This window comes from Labeo rohita, chromosome 2, assembly GCF_022985175.1.
Source record: "Labeo rohita strain BAU-BD-2019 chromosome 2, IGBB_LRoh.1.0, whole genome shotgun sequence".
NCBI classification, from domain to species: Eukaryota; Metazoa; Chordata; class Actinopteri; order Cypriniformes; family Cyprinidae; genus Labeo; species Labeo rohita.
Window position 1 is genome coordinate 30,027,143 of NC_066870.1, and position 16,677 is coordinate 30,043,819.

Sequence of the window (16,677 nt, forward strand, 5' to 3'; positions counted from 1 at the left end):
TTGGAACAGCACAAGGGTGAGTAAATAATGTCAAAATTTTCATTTTTGGGTGAAAATGAAAAAAAAAAAAAAGCACACACATTACACCACTGGAAGTAATTTTTGTCCGTTAGATCAGGTAGAAATAGATCAGTGAAATAATGTTATTGTTATATCTGGTGGAGTTTTTAAGAATTATGTTATTTCTTATTATTTATTTTATTTTTTAACAGAAAAAGACAAACATTTTCTGTACTTTACTTTTTTACTTTTCTGTAAGCATATACCAAAACTTTAAAGACAATTCATTCTAAGTCTCTAAAATTATAAGAAAAATGGTTTATTAATGATTTAGGTTAACCCACTTACACTTTTGAAGTTATAAATGAAAAATCTGAAACATTGACATTGTATTTAAGTCTCATGTTATTCTTGATCAGTCACATCTGATTAATTAAAAACGTGAAAAACAAACAAATTTGCTGTGTAATTATTGTCATTCATCTTTGCTGATAGAAATTTTTGTTTTCAGATTGGCAGCAGTTTACTCTGGATTCAAACACAGCTCATGATTACCTCGAGCTGTCTGAGCTGAACAGAGTGGTGACTAATGTGAACACATTCCAGTCACATCCTGATCATCCAGACAGATTTTATCACTGGAATCAGGTGTTGTGTGAAGAGAGTGTGTGTGGACGCTGTTACTGGGAGGTTGAGTGGAGTGGTTGGGTTGGTATATCAGTGTCATACAAGAGCATCAGCAGGGAGGGACGGGGTGATAAGAGTGAGTTTGGTTGTAATGATCAGTCCTGGAGATTGTACTGCTATGGCTCCAGTTATTCCTTCAAGCACAATAAAAAAAACACTTCTCTCCCTGAGGTCTCCAGCTCCTCTAGAATAGGAGTGTATGTGGATCACAGTGCAGGAACTCTGTCCTTCTACAGCGTCTCTGACACAATGACCCTCATTTACAGAGCCCAAACCACATTCACTCAACCACTTTATCCTGGGTTTTGGGTTCACCATAACGCACACGTGAAATTGTGTGATCAAACTGTGACCTAGTTAGTGAGATAACTTTACGCTAGCTGAGTCACCAAAATATATTATTCTTACGATGTTGTAAGAAATATCCTTTGTTGCTAGTCTGGGAACTTTTAGCTATATTCATATGGTGTGATCGTCATCCATGTTGCAGTGTTAGCCTAGAACATCAGTTGTCACCAATGTTTGGCCTGATATTGAACTTGTCATATCACTGGTTTGAGCTTCAAGGTATTAGTAACAGTTTAATAGGTTCTATTTTCTAAACAATAAATCATGTCATTTTAAAGTAACACTCTATTGAGTAAATAAATTATCTTTGAAAAGTAAAAGTATGAATTTAGAAATATCTTGATAGCAACAGTATGTTTATATAACTGTCTTTGTTGTCACGATTGTATGTAGGAGGTATGTCTTCTTTATTAGTTTGAATAGGTTATTTTGTCATGTAGTTATGCTTAAGCAGTGTTGGGGTTAACGCATTGCAAGTAACTAGTAAAGTAATGCAATCTTTTTCAATTTACAAGAAAATATCTTGTTACTTTTTCCCCCCCATTTATTGATTGACAGGTCTCCTGTCCCCATGTTGAAAGAAATTAAGATGTTATTTTAGTGCGTTTACTCATCTCACTCACAAAAAAACTGATTCAGTATATCTCAAAATTAATAAAAACAGTGAGATGCAACTCAGAACATGACACAAACCTACAATAATTAAATGTTAAATACAAATATCCTTTATGTATTTAAACCATTTTATTAACCAATGTCTTTGCTGCTAACCTTCGATGATCCAATTCAGCCATACTAATAAGCAAAAATTACTCTAGATAAACATTTGTGCTTTTTTTATTGCTGAAGAGTATTGAACTTTCTTCTTCTGCTTTCTACTGTACAGCTGTGAATTTACTTTTCCTTCAGCCCGAGGCTTATTCATTCCATTTCTGGTGTAAAAGGGCTTTTATGTTGGCCAAAAATATAGATATGGTACATATAATATAGATATATCGTTTTTTTTTTTATTCATTTAAAAAAAAAGTTTTCAAACTCAGTTCTCAAGTTTACCTGGGGGACCACTATCCAGATGTTGTGCTACGTGTTGATTTATAACCACCCTGTCAGTGAATATACTGATACTATATTTAAATCTTATGAATACAGATACTAATAATAATAACCTTGGTTCAAGTTGTACATTAAAATAATAGTTTGCCATTTAGTGAGTAATCACATTTATGAGGGACACTGTTTTTGGAAAACTACTGGAAAACAAGTTAATCATGGCCACTAGGGTAAATAAAACAGTGCACATGCAGCCTTTTTAAACAAGGAAAATGTAGCTTTGCCTTTGTATGCTGCCGGTTTTTGTATGTATTGATTAAAATCAAGTGGGCTAAACTAATGAGTCTTTTTTTCTGTTGTTCATAATGTTTATTTCCAATGAAATTTTCCTTTTTGAAATATTTGTTAATTACGTAAGATGAATCTAGGATTCTCCCTCGTAGTAACATAACAATAGTATCAGTATCATTTTACACAGAATAATTAGTTTCTTTTCCATCACATCTACAACCTTGATAAAAGTCATAAAAGACTTAAAGACAAAATTCTTCATTTAACCGTTTATTTCTATTAAATACAACACAGACAAATCCAGTTAGTGTTTCTGCCGTGACTAGCTGCAAATATAAACATATAATCTATAATTATATCTAATTTAGATCATAACAAACTCTTTAAACAACACATTATCCTGTACATTTTACGTACATTTGCTATTCAGGTGAAACTGAGTGTCATGTTGAAGGTATCAGAGTTTGGATGTGCTCACACCAGCTTTCTAACGTTGGCTTTCATACGGTCTCCCTGCAGTACGTACACATAATGTATAATGCATCTCACTGCTTTAGTTTTTGCAAAAAAAAAAAAAACTGTTAAAATAAGTGCCTGAACACTGCAAATTTACACTGAACGTCTTATTTTAAACTCTTCTCAGTGGTTGCAGGACGCTTGCAAAACACAACAGTATATATAAAATATTTTAAAACCAGTAAACAAACATCAAAAATGATGTCCTGCATTCTCTGTGTATCTTTCAGGGTAGTGTTTCTTGCTGTGTGTGAGTCTGTATATGAGAGAGCATATGCAAGTCAGGGTGGTGTTTCTTGGTGTGTATGCGGAGGTACTGTTTCCCGGCAAATCTTTTTCCACAGCGTGTGCATTCGTACGGTCTTTCTCCAGTGTGAACGGTCTGGTGAGCCGTGAGGTGTCCGGACTGTGTGAAACGCTTCCCGCACTGCTCACAGCGGTACGGCCGTTCTCCAGTGTGAATGCGCATGTGTGTGTCCAAACTCTGCGACGTGGTGAAACTCTTCCCGCAGATCGAGCAGATGAAGTGTCGTTTGCCGGCTCCACCGGTCCGTAAAGCGCCCAAGCGGCCGTAGAGACCCAGCCCTGAGACGTTACCCAGAGCAACGAGCCTCTGTGCGGCAAACAAGGGAGAGTTATGGGATACGAGAGAGTCTGACCCGCCAACGCTTTGTGGAGAGGTCTGCAAGTGTGTGAGCGTGTTACGGACAGAGTGTGTGGCCCAATCGGATACCGGATCCATATCAGCCTTCATGCACAAGTCTTCCTGAAACACTCGAGGGACTTGAGAAGCTTGGGTGTCTGACGAGGTTTGCGCGAGGGAGAAAGAAGCGTTATCGGAAGCGGCCAAGTCGATGCTGGAGTGCTGGGACTCGTCAGCGCCGGAGTGTGTGTCTGCAAACGTGAGTGTGTGAGAGTGTGTGTCATGGTCAGGGGAGTGTGAGAGTGTGTGAGATTCCTGTCCCGAGAGTTCGGCAACATCTTGTTTCGGAGAGTCGTGAGTTACTGCAGAAACACTTTCACCTTCGTCCTCATCGTCATCATCATCTGCTGAGATACACACAGAATGAATTCATTTTGAACGGTTTGAGATGAATATGTTGCATGCTAATAAAATAATATTTTGGATCATTTTTTACATATTAGTAAAAAAGTTTAATGTAATAAAACTTTAAATTAACTACTTAATACTAAGGTAACAACACAGTATTAAGAATCATGTGTATGTAAACTTTTGAACAGGGTAATTTTTATAAATCCAACTATTATTGAATTAATATGTAAACATGTTTTATGTGAAATATCTTATTCAGGTCAGCACTAAATAAAAATAACATGCATTTTGTATGATCCGTCTTATTTTGGTAAAACTATTCATATTTGGGCCTTAAATCTAACTGTACTGAAACACATCAGAAAAACACAAAAACCTCAACTGAACTGAGCTAAATAATGGCATCATTGTTTCTGTAGAGCTGCTTTATAACGTTAATCAAAGTCATTTAATAATTTATGAACTTTGTAACACTGACACTGTTGTTGAACTGAACTGAATAATGACAATATTGTCTTCTGTAGAGCTGCTTTATAGCAGTTCCATAATTAATGAACTGCATCTTTAACACCATTATTGAACTGAATTCAAGCTGTTTTGTGCAGCGTTGAGCCTTATAACCAATCAAATGCAGTTTCTATTGAACTTAGGAATGCATTGGCCAATCAGAGGCGCTTAGATTAATCACAGCTGAAAATGCCAAAGCCGTTGATTCGCTTGTAAATTCCCTCACCATAAACAACACTGTGCAGATACTATGTAAATAAAATATTAATTTCATAGCTTCAGCGATTATAACACTGAATTTTATGGGAAGCCAGAATGTGACGTGCCCAAAATGAAACAAAAATGTTTTATATTGTTTTCTGTGTAGATAATAATATTCATTATTACAACATAAAGAGCAATAATCTACAATAATGATTTTTGTCATAATATTGGAGCCCTATGAGCTCCTGTTTTTGTGCATGTATAATTTAAACAGTCTATTGTTATTGACAAAAGTTTAAAATCTTAAGGTAATGGGTAAATTCTGAATAAAAGCTGAATAATAAATAATCTTTCCACTGATGTATGGATGTTAGGATAGGACAATATTTGGCTGAGATACAACTATTGAAAATGAGAATCTGAGGGTGCAAAAAAAATAAATAAATAAAAAATAATGAGGAAAACACCTTTAAGGTTGTCCAAATGAAGTTCCTGGTAATGCATATAACTAAACAAAAATTAACTAAATTTTAAGTTTTGGCATAAAAGAAAAATTTGCAATTGCTACAAATATACCTGTGCTAATAAGAATGGTTTTGTGCTCCAAGGTCACATATGTTTTTTTTATATTAATAAGGTGATTATAAAATTGCCCTCACAAATGTAAAAAATGTTGCCCTTTAATAGAAAAGTTAATTTTCTGAGCCTAGCTGGGGGTTAAAAGATCTAACTAAATGTACTGACGCTATCATATAAGAACACAAAAACCTGAACTAAGATGAACAATAACACTACTGTCTTCTGCAGAGCTGCTTTATAGAGGAAACTGAGGTCGTTTCATAATTGATGAAGTCTGCAGCATCAACACTTTTATTGAACTGAATTGAATCAAAACTCAACTGACTTGAGCTCAATAATGATACCATTGTCTTCTGCACAGTCGCATCTGACAGATGTATAGACGGATCTGACCTCATTTCATAATTCATGAACTGCCACATCGACTCTTTCTGAAATTAATTGAATCAGCATTGACCTGAATGATGACACTGTTATCTGAAGAGCTGCTTTACAGCTAAAATCGAGGCTGTTTTATAATTAATTACCTTAACACTTATGTGTAAAAGGATAGCTTACAGAAAAACGAAAATTCTGTCATTAATTACTCACTTAATTACACGTCTTTCCAAACCTGTAAGATCTTCGTTCATTTATAAACACAAATTAAGATATTTTTGATGAAATCCTGCATAGACAGCATTGCAACTACCACATTCAAGGCCCAAAAAGGCAGTAAGGACATTGATAAAATAGCCCATGTGAATGTGAATTTTATTAAGCTATGAGAATTCTTGCGCAAGAAGAAAAAAAGACTTTATTTAACGATTTATTTTCTCCCAGGACAGTGCACAGCCATCATCAAAAGTAATTAATGACAGAAATGTCATTTTTGGGTGAACTATCCCATTAAGAGTAAAGAATCTTATTATTTATTTCTTGAATGAACCGTGCCACTTGTTCACATTTTACTCAAGTTGTGAGTTTGCCACAAAATCTGGTTAAGTATTTTACGTATTAAAAAAGATTTCCTTGAATTACAACACAAGCATGTATTGTTTTTGTAATTAGTGAGTTTCAACGGTAATGCACGACAGGAATGACCCGAGGCGCCTCACCTCCCAGCGGCTGCTGCTCAAGACCTTCCTCTTTGATCTGCATTTGGATCAAATCTCCGTCCTCACGAAACTCACGTATCTGGAATCCGAACAACAACGAATAATTGTTTTTACACATTTATTTTTTTACTTCCACCATAATCACACACACAAAAAAACACAAACAACTGGTCATCTAACCTCTATTGTACCCCGGCTGGTGGACTCTCCGCCTCCAGGCGTTTTTCTGCCCACTAGCGATTCGCGAGTACTAACGTTACCATCACACCGACCATCTCGCGGTGCCGTTTTCTCGTCGCTGTACCCCCGCACCGCAACGATGGACTCTATGAGCTGCAGTTTCCGTCGAAGCTCCTCGTTTTCTTTCTGGTGGCGTGAGATCTCGATGTGTAAAACCGCGTAGCCGTCGTCCACAAGCTCGCAAATTTCTGCCACCGCCGCACGAGTCAGCGTCTCCATGATGGTCGCTAGCTGGGTGTGAAACGCCCGGTAATTCGCCATCCTTAGCGCTCCTCTGCGTTTGGGCCGCCTGTAGGTCCCGCGGAAATCCGTGTGCGTTGCAATTCGAGTTTAAATTACGACGATTATTCCCTTCGTTGTCCGAAACTAAAGACTGTCCTGTGTTGTTTTGATTTTCGGTCTGAAACGGCGTAAACGCTTTGACAGTGTTGCTAGTGGAGGCTGATGTCGTTTCCGGGGGGGCTTCGCTCAGATGTTTTGTCAAAATAAAAGTCATAAGTGGACTATTTTTGTAATGTTCAAACTAAAACATCATAAAATAAAAAATAAAAAAATATTCAAAATTAAATATCTGACAACTGAATTCACCGGCAACGACGACAAATTTAGCACACAAAAACATAATAATAGATTTAAAAGCATACAAATTTTACCTCATGAAAACTTTTTTTTTTTTTTTGTCTTTTTCTTGTTTCCACACAAATATGGGCAATAGGTGGCTTTTTTTCTTACTCTGGAACAGCCTTTATACATTTTAACACAATTACAGCACTTCTGATATACTGTAGCACTAATGCTCTTTGTGAGATTTGCTTATATATTAAAAATAAATCTACAAAATTCTTTATGCAAATACATTTGAAGGTTCTGGACAGCCTGTGACTCAAATTTAGAAGACAATTTATTTCACACATGAATTTCAGGTTCAATAATTTGGATGGTTTATTTGACTCCCACTGCAGACAATAGTTTCAGATCGTTTGTTTTTGTAAGTGATGGGTTCAAAATCGTGATCCTGTACATTTTATCATCATTCTGCATGATATCAGACATTTCTAATGATGCGATTAACATATAGTTCAATAACTAATTAACATATTTCAATAACTAATTCTTTCAGTTACAGGTGCATTATCATCTGTTTCAGAAAGAACTATTAAAAGTATAGAATATAACAAATATTTATTAATCATGGCATAAGGACAGGTATGAGGACATAAGAAAGATTTGAATAAGGCTGGATTTATCTGCGGCTGGTGCTGCCAGATTTCCTCTTCCCAGCAAGGAGATGTTTGGGTTTGAGATCAAACACATGTCGATCAGATTCACCCTTCCTTCCCTCTCTGTTCATCTCCTTCTGTGAGCTCTTCATCATGGTCTTCACCTTCTTTAACATCTGGGAGAAATAAGACAGATAGTCCAATGAACACATTACTCTGAAAATCTTTGTAACACTTTACATTAAGGCTAACCAATAACTTCTTTACAAATGCATCAACTTGCTGCATCATGAAATCATGAATTTGATTTTGAGTGAAATTAAGTATGAATAAAAATGTATTAAAGTTAATGGCTTGCTATTTGGCAAGTATTGTATTAAAGTCACCATGCAGTTGTAACTGTCTATCAGTTATTTATAATGCATTGTAAAGGCATTAATGAAACGTTTTACATAGAGAACCTTAATGCAAAATGTTACAAAAATCCCTGTAACTTGTCATATGAGAGTACCTTTCAAAATTTCATTTCATATTTGTTTGAAAATTAGTATTTATATTAGTATAAATGTAACATATATTATCTATAATACTGATTTCAGAATTATGATGCATCAGGTGACGTAGGCACTACCTTGGCATCTCTGACTCCTGATTGGTCCCTTGGTGTCTTCGAGGCGCTACGACTGCGAGTGCGTGATGTTGGCGGTGCAGAGAGTTCCCTCTTCCTCTTTCGGACCAGAGAGCGAGATCTTCGAGCATAGTGGCTCTAGAGGGACATAAGGTGAACACAAGCATGTTCAGAAATGCATACAAAATCAATTGCGTTACCAATTTAGTTACAGAAAAACTTAAATATACAAGTTCTTACATCATCTTTATCAGTCATGTCCAAACCCAGATCAGACATCTCCTTCTCCAGAGTTGTTCTCTCCACCTGCATTTACATATACCAAATCAAATCAATACATTTTTAACCAGCTAACCAAAAAAGCTGACAAAAAACAGAATGCTTAACATCAAATATTCCATATTAGATACTTTTGGTCACTTTATTTTAGGGTATCATTTGTTACAGAGAAATTATAAATTTATATAATGAGTAAGGGTTAGTTGCATGTAATTATGCATACTTTACTGCATGTATTACAGTAAGTATATTTAATGTGTAACAAGGACACTGTAAAATAAAGTGTTACTAAACTTGAATAAAAATATGGGGTTCATCTTAACTACATATACTACCTCTCAAAAATTTGAACAGTAAGATTTTTAATGTTTTTTTTTTGTTTTGTTTTTTTAAAAAATAAGTCTCTTCTGCTCACTAAGCCTGCATTTATTTGATCCAAAATACAAGAAAGACAGTACAATTTTGAAATATTCTTACCATTTAAAATAACTGCTTATTATATATTTAAAATATTTAAAACAGCTGATTGCATTTCTTCAGGATTCTTTAAATAGAAAAATCCAAAGATTAGCATTTGTCTGAAAACTTTTGTAACATTATACATTATACCATTCAAAAGCTTGGAGTTAGTATAATTTTTCATTTTTGGGGGGGTGGGGGGGAGAAATGACAGAAAAGACGACTTTTATTTAGTAAGGATGCTTTAAATTGATCAAAAGTGATGATAAAGACATTTAAAACGTTACAAAAATGTACATTTCAGATAGATGCTGTTCTTCTGAGCTTTCTAATCATCAAAGAAACCTGAAAGAAATTCTGCTCAGCGGTTTTCAACATAATAATAATAATAATAATAATAATAATAATAATAATAATAATAATTAGTTTTTCAAGCAGCAAATCAGAATATTAGAATGATTTCTGAAGGATCATGTGACTGGAGTAATAATGCTAAAAATTAAGCTGTGAAACCACAGGAATAAATTCAATTGTAAAATATTCAAATAGAAAACAGTTATTTTAAATAGTGAAAACATTTTAAAATGTTACTGTTTTGCTGTACTTCAGATCAAATAAATGTATACTTAGTGAGCAGAACAGACTTCTTTAAAAAAAAAAAAATAAAAAAAATTTCAATAGTTACTGTTCAAAAACTTTTGACTGATAGTATACTTCACCTAAAATTTGTAAAAATCTGACATGAGACTGCTTTTTATCATTTAAACATATACAAAAATAAGACTGATGGACAGAAAGACTGACCTTCTTGGCCGTGCGGGGCATTCTGGGTCCCTGTATGTCTTTCTCTTTGGACGCAAGAATCTTCATCTTCCTTTTCTCGCGAATCTGACTGGCGAGTTGACGGATCTCCCTCATCTCTTCATCCTCACTCTCCTCCTCAGAATCGTACTCTCCTGCCTTCTCACGCAGTTCCTCTTCCTGCTCCAAATCCTCCAGCCTCTGAGAACAACAGAAAGGGAAGGATGTAACCAAATATTCAATACTGAAGCCACCAAAGATCAATTTTGTCATCAAAAATCCACATGAGCAACCACTAATCTGAATTTCAGCAGGCACTTTATATCAGTTGTTACAGTCCTGAAAAGAATATCTAAAGTGCTACAGTTTGAAATCAAGGCATTTGTTTCATACCTTCATGATCTCTGGGTCGATGTAGTCAGCAATATTGTGACCCTCCCAAATCTCAGGAATCTTATCCTGTTTTTCTTCTGGATTCATCAAGTCCCAGTATTCTGAACAAACAAGACAACATTTTTTTTACACAGGCCTGAAGTGTATATTTGTGTGCATGTGTATGTGTGTTTTTCTTACTCTGTAGATCCAGTGTGTAATCATCTCCCAGCTCAACCTCCAAGTCTCTCTCCAGTTTGCGTTTGGGAGCATCCGTCTCCATCGCCTTTCTACGGAGCAAAGCCCCCTCAGGAATGAAAGGAGGCCTTTCCTGCACAAACCAAATCAAAATCTTTTATAAAACACACTACGTTTACAGAAAGCATTTATAAAGAAATATGCTTATGACCAAGCTGACACTGGTCTAAGAAGTGCAAAGAGCATGTACCTTTTGATCTCTCTTGGTGGGCATTGCCAGATGAAGTCTGTTCAGAACATCATGGACCTTCTTAGTTTTCATCTTTGTGTCTACACGATGAGCCAACAGCCGATCACATGCCTATAAACAAAATTAGAAATCATCTAAACCATCAATCTACCAATGGGCTGAAGGTCCACATAGCAGTTTCAATACGGGTCTTATCTAGCAAAACGATCAGTAATTTCAAAGAAAAATACAAATTTATATACTTGAACCACAAATGCTCATCTTGCACTAGCTTGACCTCATGCATTATGTAATTATGCATGTGTGACATAGGCAGAAGTACCGACCCTCTCTTTACACAGTGAACGTGCAAAGAAAGTAAAAACACACTTTACCAAAACAACAGATGATTATGAAGTTGGAGGAGAAAACAAGATGTTTTTGCCCTACCATACCTTTTTGAACTGAAGTACACAGACAGAGAATTAACCGTGTATGACCTTTCCAACGTGATCACGTAATGCATGAAGCGTGCATGTATATCACAGTGTAAGAAGAGCATTTGTGATTAAAGGGTATGCAAGTGTTTTTGTTTTTTAAAGAAAATTACAGATCGTTTATCTAGATAAGACCTTATTCCTCGGCTGGGATCGTGTAGAGCCCTTTGAAGCTGCATTAAAACTAAAATTTGGACCTTCCACGTAGGGTCACTATTAAAGTCCACCATATGGAGAAAAATCTTGGAATGTTTTCCTCAAAAAAATCTTAATTTCTTGGCAAATGAAGAAAGAAAGACATGGGCATCTTGGATGACATGGGGTTGAGTAAATTATCAGGAAATTTTCTGGAAGTGAACCTCTCCTTTAAAAGAATAGGCGGATTTCAGTGAACATGTATGAATGATTGGTTGTGATCTTACCTCAGACTTCACCTGCATCACTCCCTCTTCCGTCAGAGAGCTGGTCTCAATCACTGTGACCCCCTCAGAAATGAGATCCGTAAAGATTTTCTACATAAAGACAGAGCTCAGTTTCAGTGTCACTCAAGAAACAGTCTATTAGTTGCATCTATATTCTCTCATTCTCTCTTAAACCTAACATACATCTTAGTCACTGGCTGAAACAGTAACATTACGAAGCTAGGAAGATCTTTTGAAACAAAATGGACAGTATAAATCTTCTGTTAAAATAATACTGAAAAATGTCTCCAAATCTGTGTGTGGTCATTTTGTCTATGGAATACAAAAGTTCATAGAAGAACAAAAAACACTACAAAAGTAAAATGTGTTTGAAAATGTCTCATGCTCACCAGTGCTGCATTTATTGGAGCAAAAACAATAGAAAGTAGTTTTTATATATTATTCAGGGTTCCCACACCTTGGTTAACTTCAAATTCAAGGGCCTTTCAAGGACTTTCCAGGTCCAGTACCCTCAAATTCAAATACTTAATGTGGGGAAAACATTTCAAGTGAGAGCAAGGTTACATCGTGTTACCTAGTAGGATACATTGTTACAGTTTTCATGTTTCAAACAACTAAAAAAAAAGCATTTTTGCAAAGTTTCACGGTGTGTCTGTGAAATGTTGAGGTACTATCATAGCAGTTTTGTGCGCGTGTAACACATAAATGCTAACGTAAGTCAAGCAAGCTAGTATGCATAGGCCACAAAGTGTTGGCAAAATAACATACTAGCGGACCAGAGGGAATAATATGGGGGGGAGAAAAAAAAAAAAAAAAAAAAAAACCAACAACAAAACAAATTCAAGCACTTTCAAGGACCTGTATTTATGTATGTTCATTTTCAAAAACTTTCCAGGGCCTTGACATTTTTTTTTTTTTTCAGATTCACAAACTTTCAAGGATTTCAAGGCCCGTGGGAAACCTGATTTTTACAATTTATAATAAGGTTCTATTTAATAATACTTAAAAATATTTTTATATTGATGCAAGACTGAATATTCAGCAACCAGTCTTCAGTGTCACATGATCCTACTATTTTTGTGGAAATGATGATGTCTGTTTTTAGGATAGTTTAATTAACTTTTTTTTTAGGATGCTTTTTCAACATTTTTGAATGATTTAGAATCTGTTACCTGATTCTCCTCGGAGAGTTCACTGATCTTCTTCACATCACACTTATTGGCCATCACGATCAGAGGCTGCATCACACAAATAATCATTACTGACATAATTCACTACAACAAAACTACTGTATATGGTGTTTAACTGCAAGCAAATGTACATCTTTATATGTATGCGTACCTTGTTGGCAAACAGTGGCCGTATATTGTTGAAGAGCTCTAGTTGTTGTGAGAGCGTGTGTCCGCACTGCTCTGAAACATCCATGACATAGAGCACAGCAGCACGCAAGTGAGCCAAAGCTGTGATGGCCTGCATTTCTATGGTATTCCTTTCTTCAAGAGGGTGATCCAAAATACCAGGTGTATCAACTACCTGTAAACATACAACCATAATTATCAGTTAAAACATCAGACACATTTTTAATATATTCATTTAATATTAAATCAGTGCAGTAAAATATTGTCTGAAAAGAAAGTGCGTTTTTCAAACACTCACCTGCCAGCGCAGGTATTTGTAATCCATATGACCCACAAACAAAGATTTGGTGGTGAAGGCATACGGCTGGACCTCAACATCAGCACGGGTCACCTGTATACACACACACACTCCATTAAAACCTAATATTAAAACAGCACACACTTGATCTTTAATCTACATGTACAAACAAACCTTGTTGATAAAGCTGGACTTGCCAACGTTAGGGTAACCACACAGCAGGAGGGTTCTGGTGTTTGGATCAATAGTGGGTAAACGGGACAGATGCTGCCGCACTGCAATAAAATTAATGTGCATTTAAAAAAAAAAGAGTTTGTGCATATTTTTGTTTTATGTTCATGCTTTCATAAGTGAAGCCAAATATTCATACATGCATACATAAACACATTGCCGTTCAAAAGATCAGTAATATTTTTAAAGCCTTTTAAAGAGTCTTTTCTGCTCATCAATGCTGCATTTATTTGATTAAAAATATAGAAAAAAAACAATAACATTGTGACATACTATTGCAACTTAAAATTGTGGTTTTCTATTTTAATATACTTTAAAATGTAACTAACTCCTGTGATGCAAAGCTGAATTTTCAGCATCATTACTCCAGTCTTCAGTGTCACATGATCTTTTCTTTTAATTTCTTTGAAAGAAATGAATACTTTTATTCAGCAATGTGTTAAATTGATGAAAAGTAAGAGTAAAAACTTTTATTTCTATTTTGGATGAATGCTGTTCTTTTTAACTTTTTATTCAAAGAATCTTGAAAAAAAGAATCTCAGGTTCCAAAACAATTAAAGCAGCATAGTTGTTTCATACAGTGATAATAATAATAATAATAACTCAGCATGAGAATGATTTTTGAAGGAACATGAAACACTAAAGACTGGCATAATAATACTGAAAATTCAGCTTTGCATCAAAGGAATAAATTACATTAAGTATATTAAAAAAAAAAAATATTGATCAAAAATGGAACTCTGATGAGCACAAGAAACTTTAAAAAAAATAAATAAATAATAATAATAATAATAATAATAATAATAATATATAATAATAAATATATATATATATATATATATATATATATATATATATATATATATAAATCTTACTGATCCCAAACGTTTGAACAGGAGTGTACATATTAAACATCACAGCCGTTTTCAACATTACTAATATTCAGAAATGTTTCTTGAGCAGCAAATCTGCATATAAGAATTATTTTGATTTAGATTTAGCTAGATGTAAGTGTTTATACCTTGTTCCAAATACTCCAGACTCTGTTTCTGTCGCTTTAAGATGGTGCACATGCGACCCAGCGCGGCCCGTTTCAGCTGCTTGCAGCGATACAGAGAGTCTCCATATTTCATCAGCCGCACATAATCTTTAGCAACACTGCAAATGCACACACAAACAGTTTTACTCCGTTAATGAACTGCATAGACATGACAAAAGGAAAACATTTAATTAAATCAACCACAAATAAATGCTAAAACGTCATAAGCATGATGCTGATAACTTCAACAGACTCACTTGTCAATAAGGTTCTTGGCGATGTTGATCTGACCCAAAGCCAGTTTATAATGATCTTTATCATACAACACATTCATCAGATCAGCGTAGAAGGGGTGAATATCCTGAAACACACACAAAGGACATAATTTATCTACTAAACAAGAGATGATTAAAAAGGATCAACATGTATAACCTTTGTTCTTAAGTTTGTTTTGAAGTCTGTGACACTTACATCCAGTTTGGGAAAGTCGGTGAGAATCTGTGACAGTCGATCATGGTAGTTCTGCTGGGTGAATTTGACTTTGCGCATATAAAAATGTCTTATTCGGTGGATCTGGTAGTGCTTGTGTACAACAGTGGGAGTTTTTCGCTGGGTTTTGGATAAAGTCAGATCTATGAAGTCCTGCAGGGAGAAAATCAAACAAATAAATAGTTTTAATAAATATTTTTTAATAATTAAAAAACGTAAAATTCCCATACTGAGATACACCAGGGTTCCCACATATATGGACAAATGACTTCCCATGACTCTTCTATAATTTTCCAGCATTAATGGTTACTTTAAGGACTTTATATAACAAATGATATAATATACATTACAATTTTATATAATTTTATAAAGGCTGCACTCACATATCAATATTAGACAGTGAATTTTAACTAGAAAAACATATATTTTCTGGATTTCCACTATATCTGCATATTTCCATGAAGTGGAAAGCAAATATCACGAAATTTCCATACGTTTTCCATTTCTACAATATAAAATTAATCAAGCAAAGATCTCAAGGCATTATTGTTTACTCGCTCTACCGATTATTTAACATCATTAACACTCACTCTTCATTTTAACACATGACGCCAGTAAAAACCAAGTTAAACGTTGACAGTAAGTGAATAAAATTATAACACAAGAAAAGTTAAATGGCTCGACACCACGCACACGTGTGTACAATTCGAGCAGCATTCTGTCAATGTCCGTTATTAACGCCAACACCGACTATACTGTCTATAACATTTAACCACGCATCTGAGAGTAAAAAAAAAAAAAAGCCGTCATTTTCCTACCTTAGCGGTGGGAACCACCATAATCTTTTTAAAGTTGTAGAGAGCCATGATAGAGGCACACGCGACTCCTCTAGAGAGCACGCGGAAGGGCCGAAACACGTAGCAGACGCAAGTCACAAAGCGCAACACACGTGGTACCGCGCTGACGAGTTCACAGCGTCACCTAGCGGTGGGAGGAGCCACTGAGATCACTGAAACTGCAGAACAAAGTCGCTTATTAGGAAAAACATTTCACAAAAACAAATTTGTTAGGAATGAAATGATAAAACTTATTGTTCAGAACGAAGTAAAAATGTAAAAATGCGAAAGCTGCTTGAACTGCGACTCCAGACAAACATGGAATTAATGTGTCATGTGAATTCAGAGACATTTTCCCAGAATCTAGACATGACAATAAACAAATACTAGGGTCAACTACAATAGCTGCACGTTTAGTTCTACGGGATAACTGTGGGTTTTCCGCATTTTTGTGTATTTGAACCCTTTCCAACAATGACTATGATTTTGAGATCGATCTTTTCACACTGAGGACAACTGAGGGACTCATATGCAACTATTACAGAAGGTTCAAACACTCACTGATGCTTCAGAAGGAAAAACGAAACTTTTGAAGGATGTGTACATTTTTCTTATTTTGCCTAAACATACATTTTTTTCATTTAGTACCGCCTCTCAGAAGCTACAGAAGATACACGTTTCCCAGAAAACAAAATAATTAAAATTTACTCTGTTCTTCAAATTTAAAAAGTTTTCACCCCGTGGCTCG

The 16,677-nt window shown here is 35.3% G+C and overlaps 2 protein-coding genes and 1 pseudogene across 4 annotated transcripts; 1 reads left to right on the forward strand and 2 right to left on the reverse strand.

Moving 5' to 3' along the window:
• Positions 1-16,677, forward strand: part of LOC127152299 (tripartite motif-containing protein 16-like protein) — a 247,054-nt pseudogene that overhangs the window by 4,888 nt on the left and 225,489 nt on the right.
• si:dkey-7l6.3 (endothelial zinc finger protein induced by tumor necrosis factor alpha) lies at positions 2,525-7,223 on the reverse strand. 2 transcript variants are annotated; one of them, XM_051092939.1, is made up of 3 exons: positions 6,514-7,223; positions 6,334-6,412; positions 2,525-3,942 (listed from the first exon to the last, which is right to left on the reverse strand). In XM_051092939.1, the coding sequence occupies exons 1-3, from the start codon at positions 6,832-6,834 to the stop codon at positions 3,119-3,121; spliced, it is 1,224 nt and encodes a 407-aa protein (XP_050948896.1). In that variant the 5' UTR covers positions 6,835-7,223; the 3' UTR covers positions 2,525-3,118. The 2 variants fall into 2 exon arrangements, with proteins under 2 accessions (XP_050948896.1, XP_050948903.1); XM_051092946.1 differs by having other exon boundaries at positions 2,527-3,939; positions 6,514-7,198.
• On the reverse strand, positions 7,498-16,055 carry gtpbp4 (GTP binding protein 4). Of its 2 annotated transcripts, none has more exons than XM_051092810.1 (16): positions 15,912-16,055; positions 15,076-15,246; positions 14,862-14,965; positions 14,587-14,723; positions 13,509-13,609; positions 13,335-13,427; positions 13,020-13,211; positions 12,851-12,916; positions 11,679-11,768; positions 10,781-10,891; positions 10,534-10,663; positions 10,354-10,454; positions 9,964-10,161; positions 8,662-8,727; positions 8,425-8,559; positions 7,498-7,969 (listed from the first exon to the last, which is right to left on the reverse strand). In XM_051092810.1, the coding sequence occupies exons 1-16, from the start codon at positions 15,957-15,959 to the stop codon at positions 7,817-7,819; spliced, it is 1,896 nt and encodes a 631-aa protein (XP_050948767.1). In that variant the 5' UTR covers positions 15,960-16,055; the 3' UTR covers positions 7,498-7,816. The 2 variants fall into 2 exon arrangements, with proteins under 2 accessions (XP_050948767.1, XP_050948776.1); XM_051092819.1 differs by having other exon boundaries at positions 13,020-13,207; positions 13,331-13,427.

What these genes read in the sequence shown, in the direction of transcription:
- si:dkey-7l6.3 (XM_051092939.1), bottom strand. Translation starts at nt 6,834, where the DNA reads ATGGCGAATTACCGGGCGTTTCACACCCAGCTAGCGACCATCATGGAG. An exon ending in CCAGCCGGGGTACAATAGAG is followed by an intron (nt 6,413 to 6,513) that starts GTTAGATGACCA and finishes TTCGGATTCCAG; the next exon opens with ATACGTGAGTTTCGTGAGGA. An exon ending in TGAGCAGCAGCCGCTGGGAG is followed by an intron (nt 3,943 to 6,333) that starts GTGAGGCGCCTC and finishes TGTGTATCTCAG; the next exon opens with CAGATGATGATGACGATGAG.
- gtpbp4 (XM_051092810.1), bottom strand. Translation starts at nt 15,959, where the DNA reads ATGGCTCTCTACAACTTTAAAAAGATTATGGTGGTTCCCACCGCTAAG. An exon ending in CCGACTTTCCCAAACTGGAT is followed by an intron (nt 14,966 to 15,075) that starts GTAAGTGTCACA and finishes TGTGTGTTTCAG; the next exon opens with GATATTCACCCCTTCTACGC. An exon ending in ACAAATACCTGCGCTGGCAG is followed by an intron (nt 13,212 to 13,334) that starts GTGAGTGTTTGA and finishes GTATGTTTACAG; the next exon opens with GTAGTTGATACACCTGGTAT.